Source organism: Apodemus sylvaticus, chromosome 4 (genome assembly GCF_947179515.1).
Source record: "Apodemus sylvaticus chromosome 4, mApoSyl1.1, whole genome shotgun sequence".
Classification (NCBI taxonomy): Eukaryota; Metazoa; Chordata; class Mammalia; order Rodentia; family Muridae; genus Apodemus; species Apodemus sylvaticus.
The window spans coordinates 65,742,737-65,758,628 of record NC_067475.1 but is presented as its reverse complement, the minus strand read 5'-3'; the positions used below and the strand labels follow the sequence as shown (position 1 = coordinate 65,758,628).

The 15,892-nt window shown below is 43.7% G+C and overlaps 1 protein-coding gene across 1 annotated transcript; it reads left to right on the top strand.

The window, feature by feature from the left end:
* The first annotated feature begins 8,158 nt into the window (after positions 1–8,158).
* Positions 8,159–10,345, top strand: Adam30 (ADAM metallopeptidase domain 30). Its single transcript, XM_052178574.1, has one exon. The coding sequence runs from the start codon at positions 8,159–8,161 to the stop codon at positions 10,343–10,345; it is 2,187 nt and encodes a 728-aa protein (XP_052034534.1).
* The last annotated feature ends 5,547 nt before the right edge of the window (positions 10,346–15,892 follow it).

Genomic DNA, 15,892 nt, shown 5'->3' with positions numbered 1-15,892 from the left:
CCAGCACTTGGGAATGAAGTCAGGAGGATCCCAAATTTTAAGATCATCTTCAACTGCATAGTTCAAGATCAGCTAGGGTTACACAAGACCAGGTCTCAATAAGGGAGTGGATGCGTGAGTGTTAGAAACATGGAATGCAGAGGCCCGTGGGTAACATCGACCAGCCTATTAATCTTTAGTTCAAAGGAATGGAAGCCAACGGAAAGCCACCTAGCACGGGTTTCCTGTCAAGGCACTCCACGAACCTTGCATGTCTCACCGTTCTCACCCGACTCTGAGAGATGGCTCAGAGTCCTGGGCCAGCCAGTGTTTGAGTGAGGAGGAGGGTGTATCTGAAGGCACAGATCCTTAATCATTGTGCAACCACAGCTTTGGGGAAACTTTCTGACCTGTCACTGATGTGTTAGTCCAGGAAACAAAGCAAAAGTGTTTCTGTGTTGATGATTGTGACAAAACTGCTTCTCCAGGCCTGCTACTGGGTCTCCTTAGCTGTGGTGGCACAGCCTGGAGACAGTCCAGCAGCAGGATGGATAATGGAAATTCTTCAAGCCCTAGAAGGTAAAGATGAAATGACTCAGTGCGTGAAGTCGCTTGCCACTCAAACTGACAACCTGAGTTCCATTCCAGGGACCTCATGGTAAGACAAAGAGAACCAACTCCTCAAGTTCTCCTCTGACCTCCACATGTGTGCCGTAAAGGAAAACATGAAGAAAATTGATTCATCTTTTTTTTTTTTTGCAAGTAGACATAATTTTATTTGTCTCTTCCCCAAACTAGAAGCTATCAATGAATTGTGCTCCATCCAAACAATGGAACACTATTGAGCGATCAAGAGGAATATGCTACACAAGTTATGTAAAAAACATGGATGGCCCTTGAATGCAAATTTCTCAGTAAAATTAGCCCATTGGAAAGGGACTGCATAGTCAATGATACTATTTTTAATGACATGGAGAAGAAAAACAAAAGCAGAGAGACACTGAATAGATAAATGGTTGCCACAGTCTTGAAGGCCAGTGGTTGAGTGGGTGCAACTGCAGTTTTAAAGCAGAAGAACTATTCTGCATGGCCATGTGACCGTAGACGCATGGCCCTATCCATTCTCTAATACCTGTAGAGCTTTGCAGCACAGAAAGTTAATGTGCTTGCATAGAAAAGCTTACTCTTGGGTGTTCAGAGGGGAGATTGCAGATTAGGAGAACACAATCGATCCCTATCAGGAATGCTTGAAATTACTTCCTTGAGGAGGGTGGGGATGAAAGTGTTGAACAAACGATATTTCAAATGAGTGGAACCTGAAGCTAACACTTCGCATAAGCTCCATGCTGTTGATTGGTAAAGTAGCTTCCCATGAGATCAGGGCTAACAATTCTGAAAGCCCTCTATGTGTATTCTAGAACTGCACAGTTAAATTAGTAGTGGCAGATGGAAGGCACCAGACTTCTTTCTCTTTGAGGGAGAGTTTACAGACAAGCAAGGGAAGACGTCTAGAAAGATTCACTTGGGATTTACTGGATTAGAGTTGAGACATCAACACGAACTTATGTTTAGCTTAATATCAATGCAGATAAATACACGGGAATAAATAGAGATACATTTATATCCAGCAGTTATTAAACACATATTTCCTTGCAAAAGTGTTGATGGGGTAACCAGAAGCTCGAAAGAACCCAGATATCCCTCAACAGAAGAGTGGATGCAAAAAATGTGGTATATATACACAATGGAGTACTATTCAGCCATTAGAAACAATGAATTCATGAAATTCTTAGGCAAATGGATGGAGCTGGAGAACATCATACTAAGTGAGGTAACCCAGACTCAAAAGATGAATCATGGTATGCACTCACTAATAAGTGGGTGTTAACCTAGAAAACTGGAATACCCAAAACATAATCCACACATCAAATGAGGTACAAGAAGAACGGAGGAGTGGCCCCTTGTTCTGGAAAGACTCAGTGAAGCAGTATAGGGCAAAACCAGAACAGGGAAGTGGGAAGGGGTGGGTGTGAAAACAGGAGGAGGGAAGGGGGCTGATGGGACTTTCGGGGAGTGGGGGTCCAGAAAAGGGGAAATCATTTGAAATGTAAATAAAAAATATATCTAATAAAAAAAAAAGAAAAAGAAAAGAAATCAAGATCTGGGGCCTGGGTATGCCGGTTACCCAATTGATTCATCTTATAGATACAAATATCTGAATCAGCTGCTGCCAAACTAAAACTACAGTGGCGATCTGTTTTGCTTTCTATCCATGGTAAACTCCATAATCAAAAGCAACTTGAGAAGGAAAGGATTTACTTCTGCTTACAATTCAAGAAGGGAGGGAGGGCAGGACAGGAACCTGGATACAGGAACTGAAGCAGAGGACGCGGGCAAACACTGCTGACTGGCTTGCTCTTTGTGGCTTGCCCAGGTGGCACCATCCATAGTGAGATGGGTCCCCTCACGGGTCATCAATCAAGGAAATGACCCATAAACTTACCAACAGGGCGATCTGACAGGAAAGTCGTTTCAGTTAAGTTTCTTCTCTGATGGCTTTAGCTTGTGTCAGGTAATAAAACCTAAATTGGCACAAGTGAGTATTGTAACATTCCATCATAACAGGAATGTTCTAAGGAATCAGCTGCAAAGAAGTGTATTGATAGGATGGAAGAGATGCTTTGATGGTTAAAATCACTTGTTCTTCCAGAGGAACGAGATTTAGATTCTTGCATCTGCATGGTGGGTGGCTCACAGAGCTCTGAAACCCCAGTTCCAGGGGATCTAAAACCCTGTCGTAGATTGTGGGGACCCTGCACACATATACATGCAGGCAAAACACCCATAACAAAATAAACATCTTTAAGATGCCGCGCCATCAAGAAAACTCACAATAAACTTCAAGGAAATCAAGCATGTACTGATAAAATTACATGCTCATGAAAATCTATGAAATAAATTATACCAGGGACCATCACAAAATAAGGTATCAGCTACCCTCTAAAACAAATGCTGTGCTCAGTGGTGAGAAGTTAAACATAGGTGGCAGCTGTCCCTTATACCTTGTACTCAGGATCTTGAAGTGGTACTTGTGTCAAGGAAAACAAAAAGAATAGATCTTACTTGCTCATATACATTTACATAAAGATGGCCGGTAAGCCACACTCCAACTCCTGACATTTGTCTCCACGGCAGAGTGAACACAGAGATGTGACGACATATTTTATAGCTGCTGTGTGGTGAGGGCTATGATGGGTAGGAAGGCTAGGTTGTGGCTGAGCAAAAATTTGGAGCTATCTGTTACTAATCTGAGAAGATTGAAGATCAGGAATCATGAGTTTGAGACTATGTTGGGTTACACAGCAAGACCCTGATTTAAAAGCATAGTGGTGGCTGGAGAAAAGGCTCAGTGGTCAAGAGCATTTGCTACACAATCGTGAAGCCCAGGTCTGGATCCCAGTACCCACAAGCCAGCAAGTGCCTATAATTCCAAGTTTGAAAGAGTAGAGATAACTTCAGGGCTTGCTAGCCCTCTGGCCTACCTGAGAACATATCAGTCCTGGGTTTAGGGAGAGAGCTTATGTCAGAGAAGTAGGTGGTGTGATAGAAGACACCCAATGCCAGCTTCTGGCCTTTGCACACAAAAGCACATATGCACGCACACACAGAGTCATGTACAACACACATTTTTATGTATTTACATCTTTTGGTTGAAAGCTGATTTTATTGGATAGTAGAATGGCTATTCCATCTTGTTTCTTGGGACCATTTGCTTGGAAAAAAACTTTTTCCAGCCTTTTACTCTGAGGTAGTGTCTGTCTTTGTCACTGATGGATTTCCTGTAGGTAGCAAAATGCCCGGTCCTGTTTATATATCCAGTCTGTTAGTCTATGTCTTTTTATTAGGGAATTAAGTCCATTGATGTTAAGAGATATTAAGGAATAGTGATTGTTGCTTCGTGTTATTTTTGTTGCTGGAGGTGGAATTATGTTTGTGTGGCTATCTTCTTTTGGATCTGTTGAAAGAAGATTACTTTTTCTAGGGTGTAGTTTCCCTCCTTGTATTGGAGTTTTCCATCTATTATCCTTTGTAGGGCTGAATTTGTAGAAAGATATTGTGTAAATTTGGTTTTGTCATGGAATATCTTGGTTTCTCCATCTATAGTAATTGGGAGTTTTGCTGGGTAGAGTAACCTGGGCTGGCATTTGTGTTCTCTTAGGGTCTGTATGACATCTGTCCAGGATCTTCTGGCTTTCTTAGTCTTTGGTGAGAAGTCTGGTGTAATTCTGTTATGTCTGCCTTTCTATAGTACTTGACCCTTTCCCTTACTGCTTTTAATATTCTTTCTTTGTTTTGTGCATTTGGTGTTTTGACTATTATGTTACAGGAAGAATTTCTTTTCTGGTCCAATATATTTGCAGTTCTGTAGGCTTCTTGTATATTCATGGACATCTCTTTCTTTAGGCTAGGGAAGTTTTCTTCTATAATTTTGTTGAAGTATTTACTGGCTCTTTAAGTTGGGAATCTTCCGCTCTCTAATATACTTATTATCCTTAGGTTTGGTCTTCCCATTATGTCCTGGATTTCCTGGATGTTTTGGATTAGGAGCTTTTTGCATTTTGCATTTTCTTTGACTGTTGTGTCAGTGTTTTCTATGGTATCTTCTGCACCTGAGATTCTCTCTTCTCTCTCTTGTATTCTGTTGGTGATGCTTGCATCTATGACTCCTGATCTCTTTCCTAGGTTTTCTATCTCCAGGATTGTCTTCCTTTGTGATTTCTTTATTGTTTCTATTCCTGGATGGTTTTGTTCAATTCCTTCACCTGTTTGGCTGTATTTTTTCTGTATTTCTTTAAGGAATTTTTGTGTTTCCTTTTTAAGGGCTTCTACCTGTTGACTCATATTCTCCTGTATTTCTTTAAGGGAGTTATTTGTGTCCTTCTTAAAGTCCTCTATCATCATCATGAGATGTGACTGTAAATCCAAATCTTGCTTTTCCAGTGTGTTGAGGTTTATGGGACTTGCTGTGGTGGGAGAAATAAATTCTGATGATGCCAAGTAGCCTTGGTTTGTGTTGCTTAGGTTCTTGCACTTGCCTTTTGACATCTGGTTATCTCTGGTGTTAGTTGGTCTGGCTGTCTCTGACTGGAGTTTGTCCCTCTTGTGGGCCTGTGAGCCTGTGACCTTAGGTGTGTCAGCATTCCTGGGAAGACCAGCTCTCTCCTGGGTGGGGTTTGGGTGCTGAGGGCTGTGAGACAGCTTTAGTTCCAGGGCACTGGTGGAGACCAGAAGCCACAACACACATTTTTTTAAGAAAGAAATTTATTAAACACCTTTTCTGGCACTCTGCTAAGCTTTATCATAGACTGAGCTGGAAAGAATTTAAAGAGTGAGAACTTTTCCTTGTTGGTTCTAATAGCTCCATAAACAAACTCTTCCTGCATTATTTCAAGTGACTTCCAAAGTGCCAGGTTCCCAGAATGCTTTCTTTTTAAGTGTGGTGTGGTGTGTGTGTGTGTGTGCTTTCTGTGTGATGTGTGTAATATGTGTGTGGTGTGTGTGTGGTTTGTGTGATGTGTGTGGTATGTGTGATGTGTGTGTGTGTGTGCTGTGTGTGTGATGAGTGTGATGTGTGTGTGTGAGAGTGGTATATGTGTGTAAGTGCATATAGAAGGCAAAGCAGGATAGAAGACGTCTTCCCATCTTTCCCTGCCAGCTTGCTGCCTTGAGGCAGGGTTTCTTACTGTACCATTTCAGCCAGGCTGGCCTGCAAGCTCCTGGAATCTGCTGTCCCCACCCCTCAATGCTCGGGTTGCAGGGATACACAGCTGTGCCAGCTTTCGACATGGATGCTGGGGATGGAAAGTCAGGTCCTCGAACTTGCAGGCTTGCACACTAAGCCCCATTCCAACCTCTCAAAATGTTGATATTTTTGACAACTAAAAGCAGATTCACTCTCAGTTACTGAATGCGTCCCACCTTAATAACAATCCAAGGATGTAAGGTAAATACTGAGCTACATTCTTTTTTCTAGTGAAAATCTTAGCTATTATACAATGTGGAGAATGGCTGTCAGGTGCCTGTGCTCTCTCAGAGGACAGCTACTGGCACATGCTGCTAGTTAGATAGTCGTAACTCTAGTATGTAAAATCCAAGTGTGCAGTCTGGCTCTCAGTTTGTACAGAACACCATTTTTAAGGGTAAGTCAATAACATTAATCAGTATGAACACTTTCCTTGGTCTAGTCATTTAAATTCTAGCAATCAGAATGGAAATAGTTTCAAGGGGCAAAAAAGATGTGTATTTATATATAAACATATGCACCTTAATTGTTGTAAAGAACGTATTTTTTCATGCTCACTAACATAATACAGGAAAACTTTAAAGCAGGGTACATGTGAAGTTTCTGACTAGCTTAACTGTGGCACACGAGGGAAATTGTCAAGTCGGAGAGTAGTGCATGCTGTTGGGGCCGCCGAAGTAAATCTAGAAAATTATTTGCAGTATGTGTTGTTCATTGGGAAGAGCCGACCTTTCAATAAAATGAACATCATGCACTATTTTCTAGATTTAAGTCACTTTCTAAAAGGGGCTTCAGAGGAAGGAGTAGAGAAAGGGACAGAACAAGTGAAATGAGGAAGGGGGCGGGGCTGGCGCGCTGCACGTGGCAGCAGCAGCCGTTCCAGCGCTCGCTCGCTCGCTTAGGGCTTTCATTCAGGGAAAGGACTCCTGGTGCCTCCACCCCTCCGTAAGTGCTGTCCTCTGCTCCCACCCTCCTTCCCTCCCTTTCTTCCTCAGCCCAGGGCCATGACCTCTGCCCACAGACAACACACTTGGACCATCAAGAGCTCCCTACTCCTCATTTAATGATGGGTCTTAAAGCTTCTCCACGGGAAGCAGCCTGACTGAATTTCCTAAGACTAAAACTGAAAATGCTTGTCTTCCGCCCTTCTGTCATTCCTCTGGGGATGCCTGTGGATGTTAAAGCCCTGCTGGCCTCCGGACGGAGGACATTTTTCTTCACCGTTGACACATCATCTGTCACCTGTACATATTCATACTACAGTTATACCCACCGTGTCCCTTTCTCAGAGAATTCCTGGAGTACTCCCGACCCCAACAAGTGCCTATTGTGCAACACCATTCTGAAAATTCGCGGCTCATAGCAAAAGAGGCAAAATGATCGTTTTCTAGTTCTAGTTCAGTCATAGAGCTCTGAAAAGCCAGCAGCTAGAAGACCCCGTGGCAGAAGGGTGGGACGCGAAATGTGGGGCTGTCTGGTGTGTCTTCAGCGTTTTGGAGAGACCCACCAGAGAATGGGGCACACTTACTAGTGAGGTGAAGGAGGCGCTATAAAATGTCTGTTTTTGTTTTGTTGTTCGGGTTTTTTTTTTTTTTTTTTGGTGTTTTTTGTTGTTGTTGTTGGTGGTGGTGTTTTGTTTGGGTTTTTTTGGTTTTTGTTTTGGGGGTTTTGTTTTTTTGTTTGTTTGTTTTGCTTGTTTTTGTTTTTTTTTCTCCAGTGGTGGTGGTTTTGATTCTGTTGTTTGTTTGAGACAGAATTTCTCTGTGTAGTCCTTGAACTCTGAAGACCAGCCTGGTGTAGAACTCACAGAGATGCCACTGCCTCTGCCTACCGGAGTTCTGGGATTAAAGGCATGTGCCACAACCACTAGGCAAAAGATGTGATATTTTTTTTCTGTTCTCCTCTAGACAGACTCCATAGTAAATTGTCTTCGGAACCAATTTCCCTATTCCTTCTCCATTTCTGACTCTACAACCACCCCCTCTGGATCCCACATGTTTAGAACAGGCTGGTGGCACGCCCTTTAGTCCATTGTGCGCATGCTCAGTTCCCTCTAGGCTTAACTTTAGTCCATTGTGCGCATGCTCGGTTCCCTCTATTCTTAAGCGCGAGCTTAATTCACTGCCGGGGTAGGGGTTGGGGGTGGGGAGGAAAACGAACTGGATGCGTTGGGTAGGGGCGCGCCTGGGGAAAACCCACCATCTAGGCTCTGAGAGTCCCGTTTCCCCAGGAAAGCCTGCCAGTGGAGCGGTGCGCCTGGGGCTCCTGCGCTTAAAGTGGATTCCCATGGAACTCTGACTCACAAACCAGAGGCTGGAGTTGCTCCTGCAACTCCTGAGTCCGGGACTAACCTAGCGGGGATAAACAGAACAGATCATGAGGTCAGTGTGGGCCTCCCTCCCCCAACACCTCTGGCTGTTTCTGGCGATGTTCTTTCTTGAGGCTGTGGGGGAAGAAGACCTACTATTTGACCCTGACTGGGGCTTTGACTCCTATGAAATCACCATTCCCAAAGTACTAAGTTTTAGGAAAGGGGCACCGGGTGCAGACGCTTCTTTGTCATACCTCTTACAGATAGAAGGCAAGGAGCATGTGGTTCACCTGCGGCCCAAGAAGTTACTGTTGCCGAGACATCTGCCAGTTTTCTCCTTCACCCAAGAGGGCAGTCTGATAGAGGATTACCCACATATACCAGACCAGTGTAATTACGTGGGCTCCGTGGAAGGCTCTCAGGAATCGGAATCTACTCTGAGTACCTGCATGGGGGGCCTGCGAGGCGTCTTGAACATTGACTCCAGATACTACCAAATCGAGCCTCTCAGGGCCTCTTCCAGTTTCGAACACGTGGTGTATCTCGTAACTGAGGACAACTTTAACAATGAGACTTGTGGTGTGGTTGATGAAGAGACAGGTAGGCCAACAGCCGAGGAGGAGGAGATGGCTAGGATAAGTACCTTTCATCAGTCCTACAAGCACCAAAGGTACTTGGAGTTGGTCATGGTCTTTGACCTGAGTAGATTTGTGTTTACCCATCGCAATATGTCTAGAATGGTGGATGACGCCATTCTTTTGGCTTCAATTGCAGACACCTACTTCCTGGATCTCAGCTTGAAGATTCAACTGAAAGCACTTGAAGTCTGGACACAGTATAACAGAATACAGCTTTATTACCCCAATTTATCTGAAGTTTTAGGTCAATTCGTGCTTTACAAAAGAGCCTCACTGCATCACCGGCTCCCCGCAGACTGGGTTCATTTGTATATCGCAAGAAGATATAGAGATGCTACTGCCTGGTCCTGGGGAAGGGCGTGTGAAGAACACCATGCTGGCTCAGCAAGCAGCTTCCTCAATGTTAACATCCTCGGCCCTGCTACTTGGACTGCTCATGAAATGGGCCATTGTGTGGGGATGATGCATGATGAGGAATTCTGCCAGTGCAGAGGCAGGAAGAGCTGTGTCATGGGGACAGGGCGCACAGGGTTTAGTAACTGTAGTTACCATCAGTATTTTTTACACGCATCTTATAAAATGTCCTATTGTCTATCTGACATCCCGCAGCTACATATAGTAGAGAGGTGTGGAAATAAAATTGTGGAAAACCAAGAGCAGTGTGACTGTGGTTCCAAAGAAGACTGCAAAGAGGACCTGTGCTGTGGGCCAGACTGTAAATGGAAAGAAGGTGTCAACTGTTCCACTGGGCTTTGCTGTCATAAGTGTAACTTCCTTCCATCGGGATATGTGTGTAGGAAGGAAGTAAATGAATGCGACCTCGCAGAGTACTGTGATGGGACCTCGGGTTTCTGTCCAGACGACTATTACAAGCAGGACGGAACTCCGTGCAGATACGGAGGCTTTTGCTTCCATAAGGGATGCAGATCCAGGTACTTGCAATGTCAGGCCATTTTTGGACGAAGAGCCAAGGAGGCTCCTCACCAGTGTTACGAAGCAGTTAACATGTTGGGTGACCAGTCTGGGAACTGTGGCATTGTAAATGCTACTCGATATACAAGGTGTCATAGAGGCAACACGATCTGTGGCAGGCTACAGTGTATAAATGTGAAAACCCTCTCCAAATTTCCAGATCACACCATTATACTGTCCACCTATCTGAGAAGAGATGATCTCATTTGCTGGGGCACAAGCTATCATGGAACCATGATACCCCACGGGGTACCTGACATAGGTGACATTAATGATGGTACCTCCTGTGGTCATAACCGGGTGTGTCTTAACAGGACTTGCGTTGACTACACCACCCTGAAGTTCGACTGTTTGCCTGGCAAGTGCAATAGCCGAGGTGTTTGCAACAATAGAAAGAATTGCCATTGCACATATGGCTGGGATCCCCCATTCTGTGTGGAGGTAGGATACGGTGGGAGTCTCGACAGTGGGCCTCCTGGACCCAGGACAGAAGTATTTTCAACGTTTCATGTTCTGTACATATTACGTATTATTTTATTCTTCGGCTCCATGATCATTATGGGTTTTGGACGGATGATGAAAAATTTGTTTCGTAATCGCCGGCAAAAAAAACCACCTGAGACTCAGGGGAAGAAGAGGTGAGAGGGAGGGACTGGGAGGAGAGGAGGGAGAGGGAACTGTGATCAGGTTATAAAGTAAATGCACTAATGAATGAATGAACAAACAATCCCTTTGTTTTGTGTTCACATGGGGGTGACTTGGGCACCTTGAGTGGCATTTTGCATTCAGGGCCCATGTTAAAGTCCTACTGCTGCAACACATTGCAGTGGGACTGTCTAGATCCTCCAGTTAAATGGTGACACAGAGACTTAGTGACGTATATGTTAGCCTAGGCCTTTAGCTGGGCAGGCTCTGAGCTAGCTCGGTCTAAATTGCTGTGACTATCCTAGCCCATGACCTACCACATGACTAGGCGCCTCTCTGTGTCTGCTCACATCCAGCCACCTCTGTGTCCCGCTGGTGAATCCCTACTTCTAATGTTTTTCTCCCAGAGACCCTCTCTCAGCTCAGAAGTTCCAGCTCCCCCTTTCTGCCTAGCTGTTATCCGTCAGCCCTTTATTAAGTCTATGGACAAGTGAAGAAGGTGAATGTTTATGAAGTATGAGGCAGGTGAGGAGCTATAAGATAACAGTTGTCAGCTTTCTGCTGGTACAGTAATGGTTGGGTCTACAGAGACAACCTTCCTACAGTGCACCCCAACAATACATAGGTCTGCCTTGGGGTCACGACGATAATTTGAGATTCTCATGCTTATCCCTGATATAATACCTAGGCTTCCTTCTCAAAAACAAAACTATAAAACCCCCCTGGGAGCAGAGTGTAACAGAGTGTGGTTAAACCTGTAGCATAAATTCCTTCCTAATATTAGTATAATTGACTTACATTATCTTTACTTAAGCTACCCTTAATGCCATTCAAATATAAAAGATGATTGAAATGTTAAAAAACAAAAAAAAAGCAAAACTAAAAATAAAACAAAAACAGGCAAGACTCTATCTAAAGAATGTCAGGTCACAAATGTGACCAGCAATCCTGTCATGTGATACATTTGGTCATTGAACAAGTTCACCATTTATTCAAATGACTCTTCATTCTTTTCCCAGAATGATGTCGCACAAATTTCCCATACATTTCAAATCACCAAATATAAATTATATTCTTGTTTGGAAACAAATCAGTGCAATCCCCCCCCCCACTCCCATCCCCAGGATTCACTTTCCCTTCAGTTTCGGAACAAGGGTTGTGTTACCTGAAACGATGGCTAATAGACTATCTGAGTGCAGTCCATGTCAGAGGACAACTGTGGTGCTCAAGGTATAGCCCTGTCTTAACACCCTGATAAAGGAAGCTCATCTCTCGTCTGTGTATCTTTCAGCTTCTTTGGTGCTAGTATCTGCACCTGCTGCATGCACCTGTGCACCTGCTGCAGGATACTTGGTGATAACACATTCTGTAAGTTAGAAAAACAAGCAAACACAAGTTACAAGGCTTGATCCCTTCAGCGAGACTTTCTGTCATGTCTCTTCTGGTGGGTACAGACAGTTCTGTCTGTCGCTGTGTGTTTCGGATGTGGTGAGCATCCTAAACTATCATAACACCTGTATTTTGTATCGCCTATAGAAGACATCAGCCCTCAGCAGTCACTTAGCATGGCTGCTAACAAAAAATAATGTTTGCTACACGGTTTGGGATACTTTTGTGTGTCAACTTGACAGAAGCTGAAGTTTTCTGTGAAAAGGGAACCTCTATTGAGAAAATGTCTTAGATTGCCCTGTATGTAAGTCTAGGGAGCATTTTCTTGATTCATGATTGCTGTGGCAGGACCCAGCCCAGTGTAGGTGGTGCCATCCCTGGGCAGGTATAGTCCTGGGTGGTATGAAAGAGCAAACCGAGCAAGTCCTGAGGAGGAAGCCAGTGGGCAGCATTCCTCAATGGTCTTTCAGGTTCCTACCTTGAGTTCCTGCCTTGCTTTCCCTTTGAGATGGACTGGAAAGTGTAAGTCGAACTAAATCCTCTCCTTCCCAAATTGATTTTGGTCATGATATGGCGTGTTTAACATGGCAACAGAAAGCTAACCAGGACAGTGTGTCTGTTTCACAGGTCGGTCTTTTTGAATAGCTCTGGGTTTGTTGCACCCCTACAACTTAGAAACTGAAGAATGCCTTTCACCCTCCTGCCAAATCCCACCCACCCACCCACCCACCCACGCACCCACCCACTAGCCTTCATGTCTCTCATCTTCCCCTGTGCACAGTGCTGCTAATCCAGGAGAAGAGGAAAACTAATTTCCCAGGAGTCATTGCCACACCTATGTCCAGGGAGAGGCTCCCCCCACCTCCATACTCGGGCCAGCCCAAGTGGTTGCACCCTGCTCAAAGCTGGTCCTTCTGTTCTGCACTCTGCCCCAGGCCCCCAGTCCACTGTGCCTTAGCCACAGTTCTAACCAAAGGCAGAAACAGTACTGAAACAGCAAAGGTTCGTCATCTATGCCAACTACTTTAGGTTTGTTTTCACTAAGAGAAAAAATATAAGTAACTTCAGTTTTGTGATGATCATAATTTTAAACATTTAATAAGCCTAGCCAGCCATGCAATGTCCTATAAAATATAAAGACATGGAATCATAGCTGCGTACTGATAATGATGGACAACATTACCGAGAGCCCACCAGGTGCCAAGCAGTGATCTAAACACTTTTAACTGCATTATTTTTGTCTACTGTTAAAAATGACTCTGTTGTGGGTATTTTTAAATGGTTTTATTTATTTAATTTATTTATTATTTACTTATTTATTCACTTTACATCCCAATTGCAGCACCCCTTCCTCCTCTCCTCCCAGTTCTGCCCCCACATATTCCTTCCCCAATTACCCCCTTCCCTTCTCTGAGGAGAAGGGGAAGCCCCCCACCATGGGTACCAACCCCCGCTGCACTTCAAGTCGCAGCAGGATTAAGGCATCCTCTCCCACGTATATGGATGTTTGATTTAATGTATGTGTGCATGTATGTATACTGCATGCATGCCTTGATACTCATCATAGAAATACTGAAGAAAAGGGGATTGGTCCTCTGTTGCTAGATTTATGCATGATTATGAGCCAAACCGCTATGCATGCTGGGAGCTGAACCATGCTAGGACAGTCTGCAAAAGCAACAAGCGCTCTTAACTGCTCAGTCACCTCTCCATCCCTGATGCTTATTTTTTCAGTGGAAACCAAGTCACAGCAATGTTAAAGGACATCATAGGTCTCTACAGTAATAAACACAGCATTACTTGGGAAGAGGAGCTATATATACATATAATTCAGATAGATTTAGAGATGACTTACTGAGAAATCTTAAAGTTATTAGTACATTGGGAAATGGGTTTTAACTTTCCAGTGAATGAATATGTGTGTGTGTGTGTGTGTGTACTAACCATGTTAACTATGTTAACATGCACCATGTTTATGTGCATTTTGTGGTAATTAGTATATTTCATTTATGCAGATGTTCTGTAGGACTCTCTTTTTGAGGTTGAGCCTCAGTGTGTTATTCCCATTGGCCAAGGACTCTTTCTGAAGACCAGGCTCTCTTTATGTAGACCAGGCTGGCCTCCAACTATAGAGATCTGCCTGCTTCTTGTCTCCGGGCTAAGGGATTAAAGGTGTGCCCTACTACACCCAGCAAGACTCTTCATCTTACACAAGCAATACTGTATATCCAATAAACCACGCCCCATCTTTTATCCACCCCCCATACCCCCCTCCCGCTTTCAGTCTGTGAGACTTAGTGAACTAAATCACTCATAGAAGTACATTTAGGTGGTGTTTTTCTTTTCTGGGGGAGGGGGGAACTGGCTTCACTGAGCACAGTGTCGTTAGTCTGTCTGTGTTGTAGTACATTGATAAGAAAGAAACCCTGACATGGCCACATAGATAGCTTATGTTTTCCTTCTCCAAACATTTGCTATCGAAAAGCTCTTGGCTTATAGGCATGAAAGACATTTTTCTAATTGCTTGGCAACTCAGTTGCTGGCAGTTACAGAAATGTGCCCCAGTCCCTGGACCATTTTCAGCAAATATCAGTGATGGTTCAAAAAACCCTTTTATTTCAGAGATTGTCTAGTCTCAACAGGTGTCAACCATGTGTCAACCATGATTCAATCATGTGTCAAAATTCTCTTCTTTTATAAGGCTGGATGACATAGCTAGGTGTCTATATACTATGTTTTCTTTTTAAAATTTGGTGGTCTGTTATTTGTAAAGTTTTTAAATTTTAAAGTCTTATTTTTTGAAAATTTTACACTCCAATCCAAGTACTTTATTTACATCATACCTACACCCCCTCTAACCCACCTGTATTCCATAACTTTCTCTCTGATCCATGAGCCCTGCGTTGGGCATACCGAGTTCATTTAGTATTGCTCGTATGTACTCCTGCTGAGGCTGACCACTCAGGAATGGCTAAGCTAGGAGGGGCTCAGCCCTAGAGAAAACAGATCCTGCCTCCCTCAGCAGCCTTTGGTTGCCAGTAGCTCTTCATCTAAGGGGTGGAGCCCTGTGAGATTTCCCTCTTCCCTCTGGCATGTTAGCTGGTGGTGTCACTGTACAGGTATTGCTTACACAATCATATTGTTAAGATCTGTATTTCTTTCACCAGTCAACTTCAATTGCTTCTACCTTTCTTCTGTTCTGAGTAATGCTACTAAAAGCCTTGGTGCAGAAGCATTTTTCTATGTGTGTGTTTTCAATTCTTTGGGAGAATATATCTGAAAGTGGAATTTTAGATCTTATGATATTTATATTTTTAATTATTATTTTTTGAGCTGCCTTACTTTCTCGATATGTGTGGGTACCTTTTCACCTTCTGGCTAGCATTGCCCAGGGGTTCCAATTCTTTTCTTTTTAAAATCCCTTCTCTGTATATACATACATACACACACACACACACACACATACATACATACATACACACACACACAGTCACACATCACATACGCGCATGTGACTGTAGAGCCATGGTGCACATATGGAGGATAGAAGACAACTTTGGGTGTTGGTCCTACCCTTCCATCTTGTTTGAGACTGTCTCTTTCTCACTGCTACGTATGCAGGCTAGCTGACCTGCAACTTTTCAGATGTCTCCTGCCTTTCTCTTCCATCTCGCCATATGAGTGCTGAGATTATAGGTGCGTGCTACCTGGCCCAGCTTTAAGGTAGTATCTGTGGATCTAAACTCAGGTCCTGACGCTTGTGTGGGAAGTGCTTGAGCTACAGAGGCATCTCTCCAAGGGTTCCAACTTCTGCCCTTGAGCTACAGAGGCATCTGTCTCTCCAAGGGTTCAAATTCCTGCTCATCCTCATCACAGGAAATTTCTCACTCTTAGCAACAGTCTTTCTATGCCTCCGAGGTACCATCTCATTACAACCTTGATTTACCAATTTCCTGATGATTAGGGATGGTAAGTATCTTTTTATACATTTATTGGCTATTTGTGTGTTTTCACTGTGAACATGTATTAAAATCTGTTGCTCAGGTTTTCATTTATTTGGTGTTTTTCAAGAACCAACTAATGGCTTCATTGACCTCGGTCTATTGATTTTCTGTTTTCTACTGTTCACTAACCTCTGCTAACATCTTTATTGGG

Excerpts from the sequence above, each read along its gene's own strand:
- Adam30 (XM_052178574.1), top strand. The coding sequence starts at position 8,159 with ATGAGGTCAGTGTGGGCCTCCCTCCCCCAACACCTCTGGCTGTTTCTG.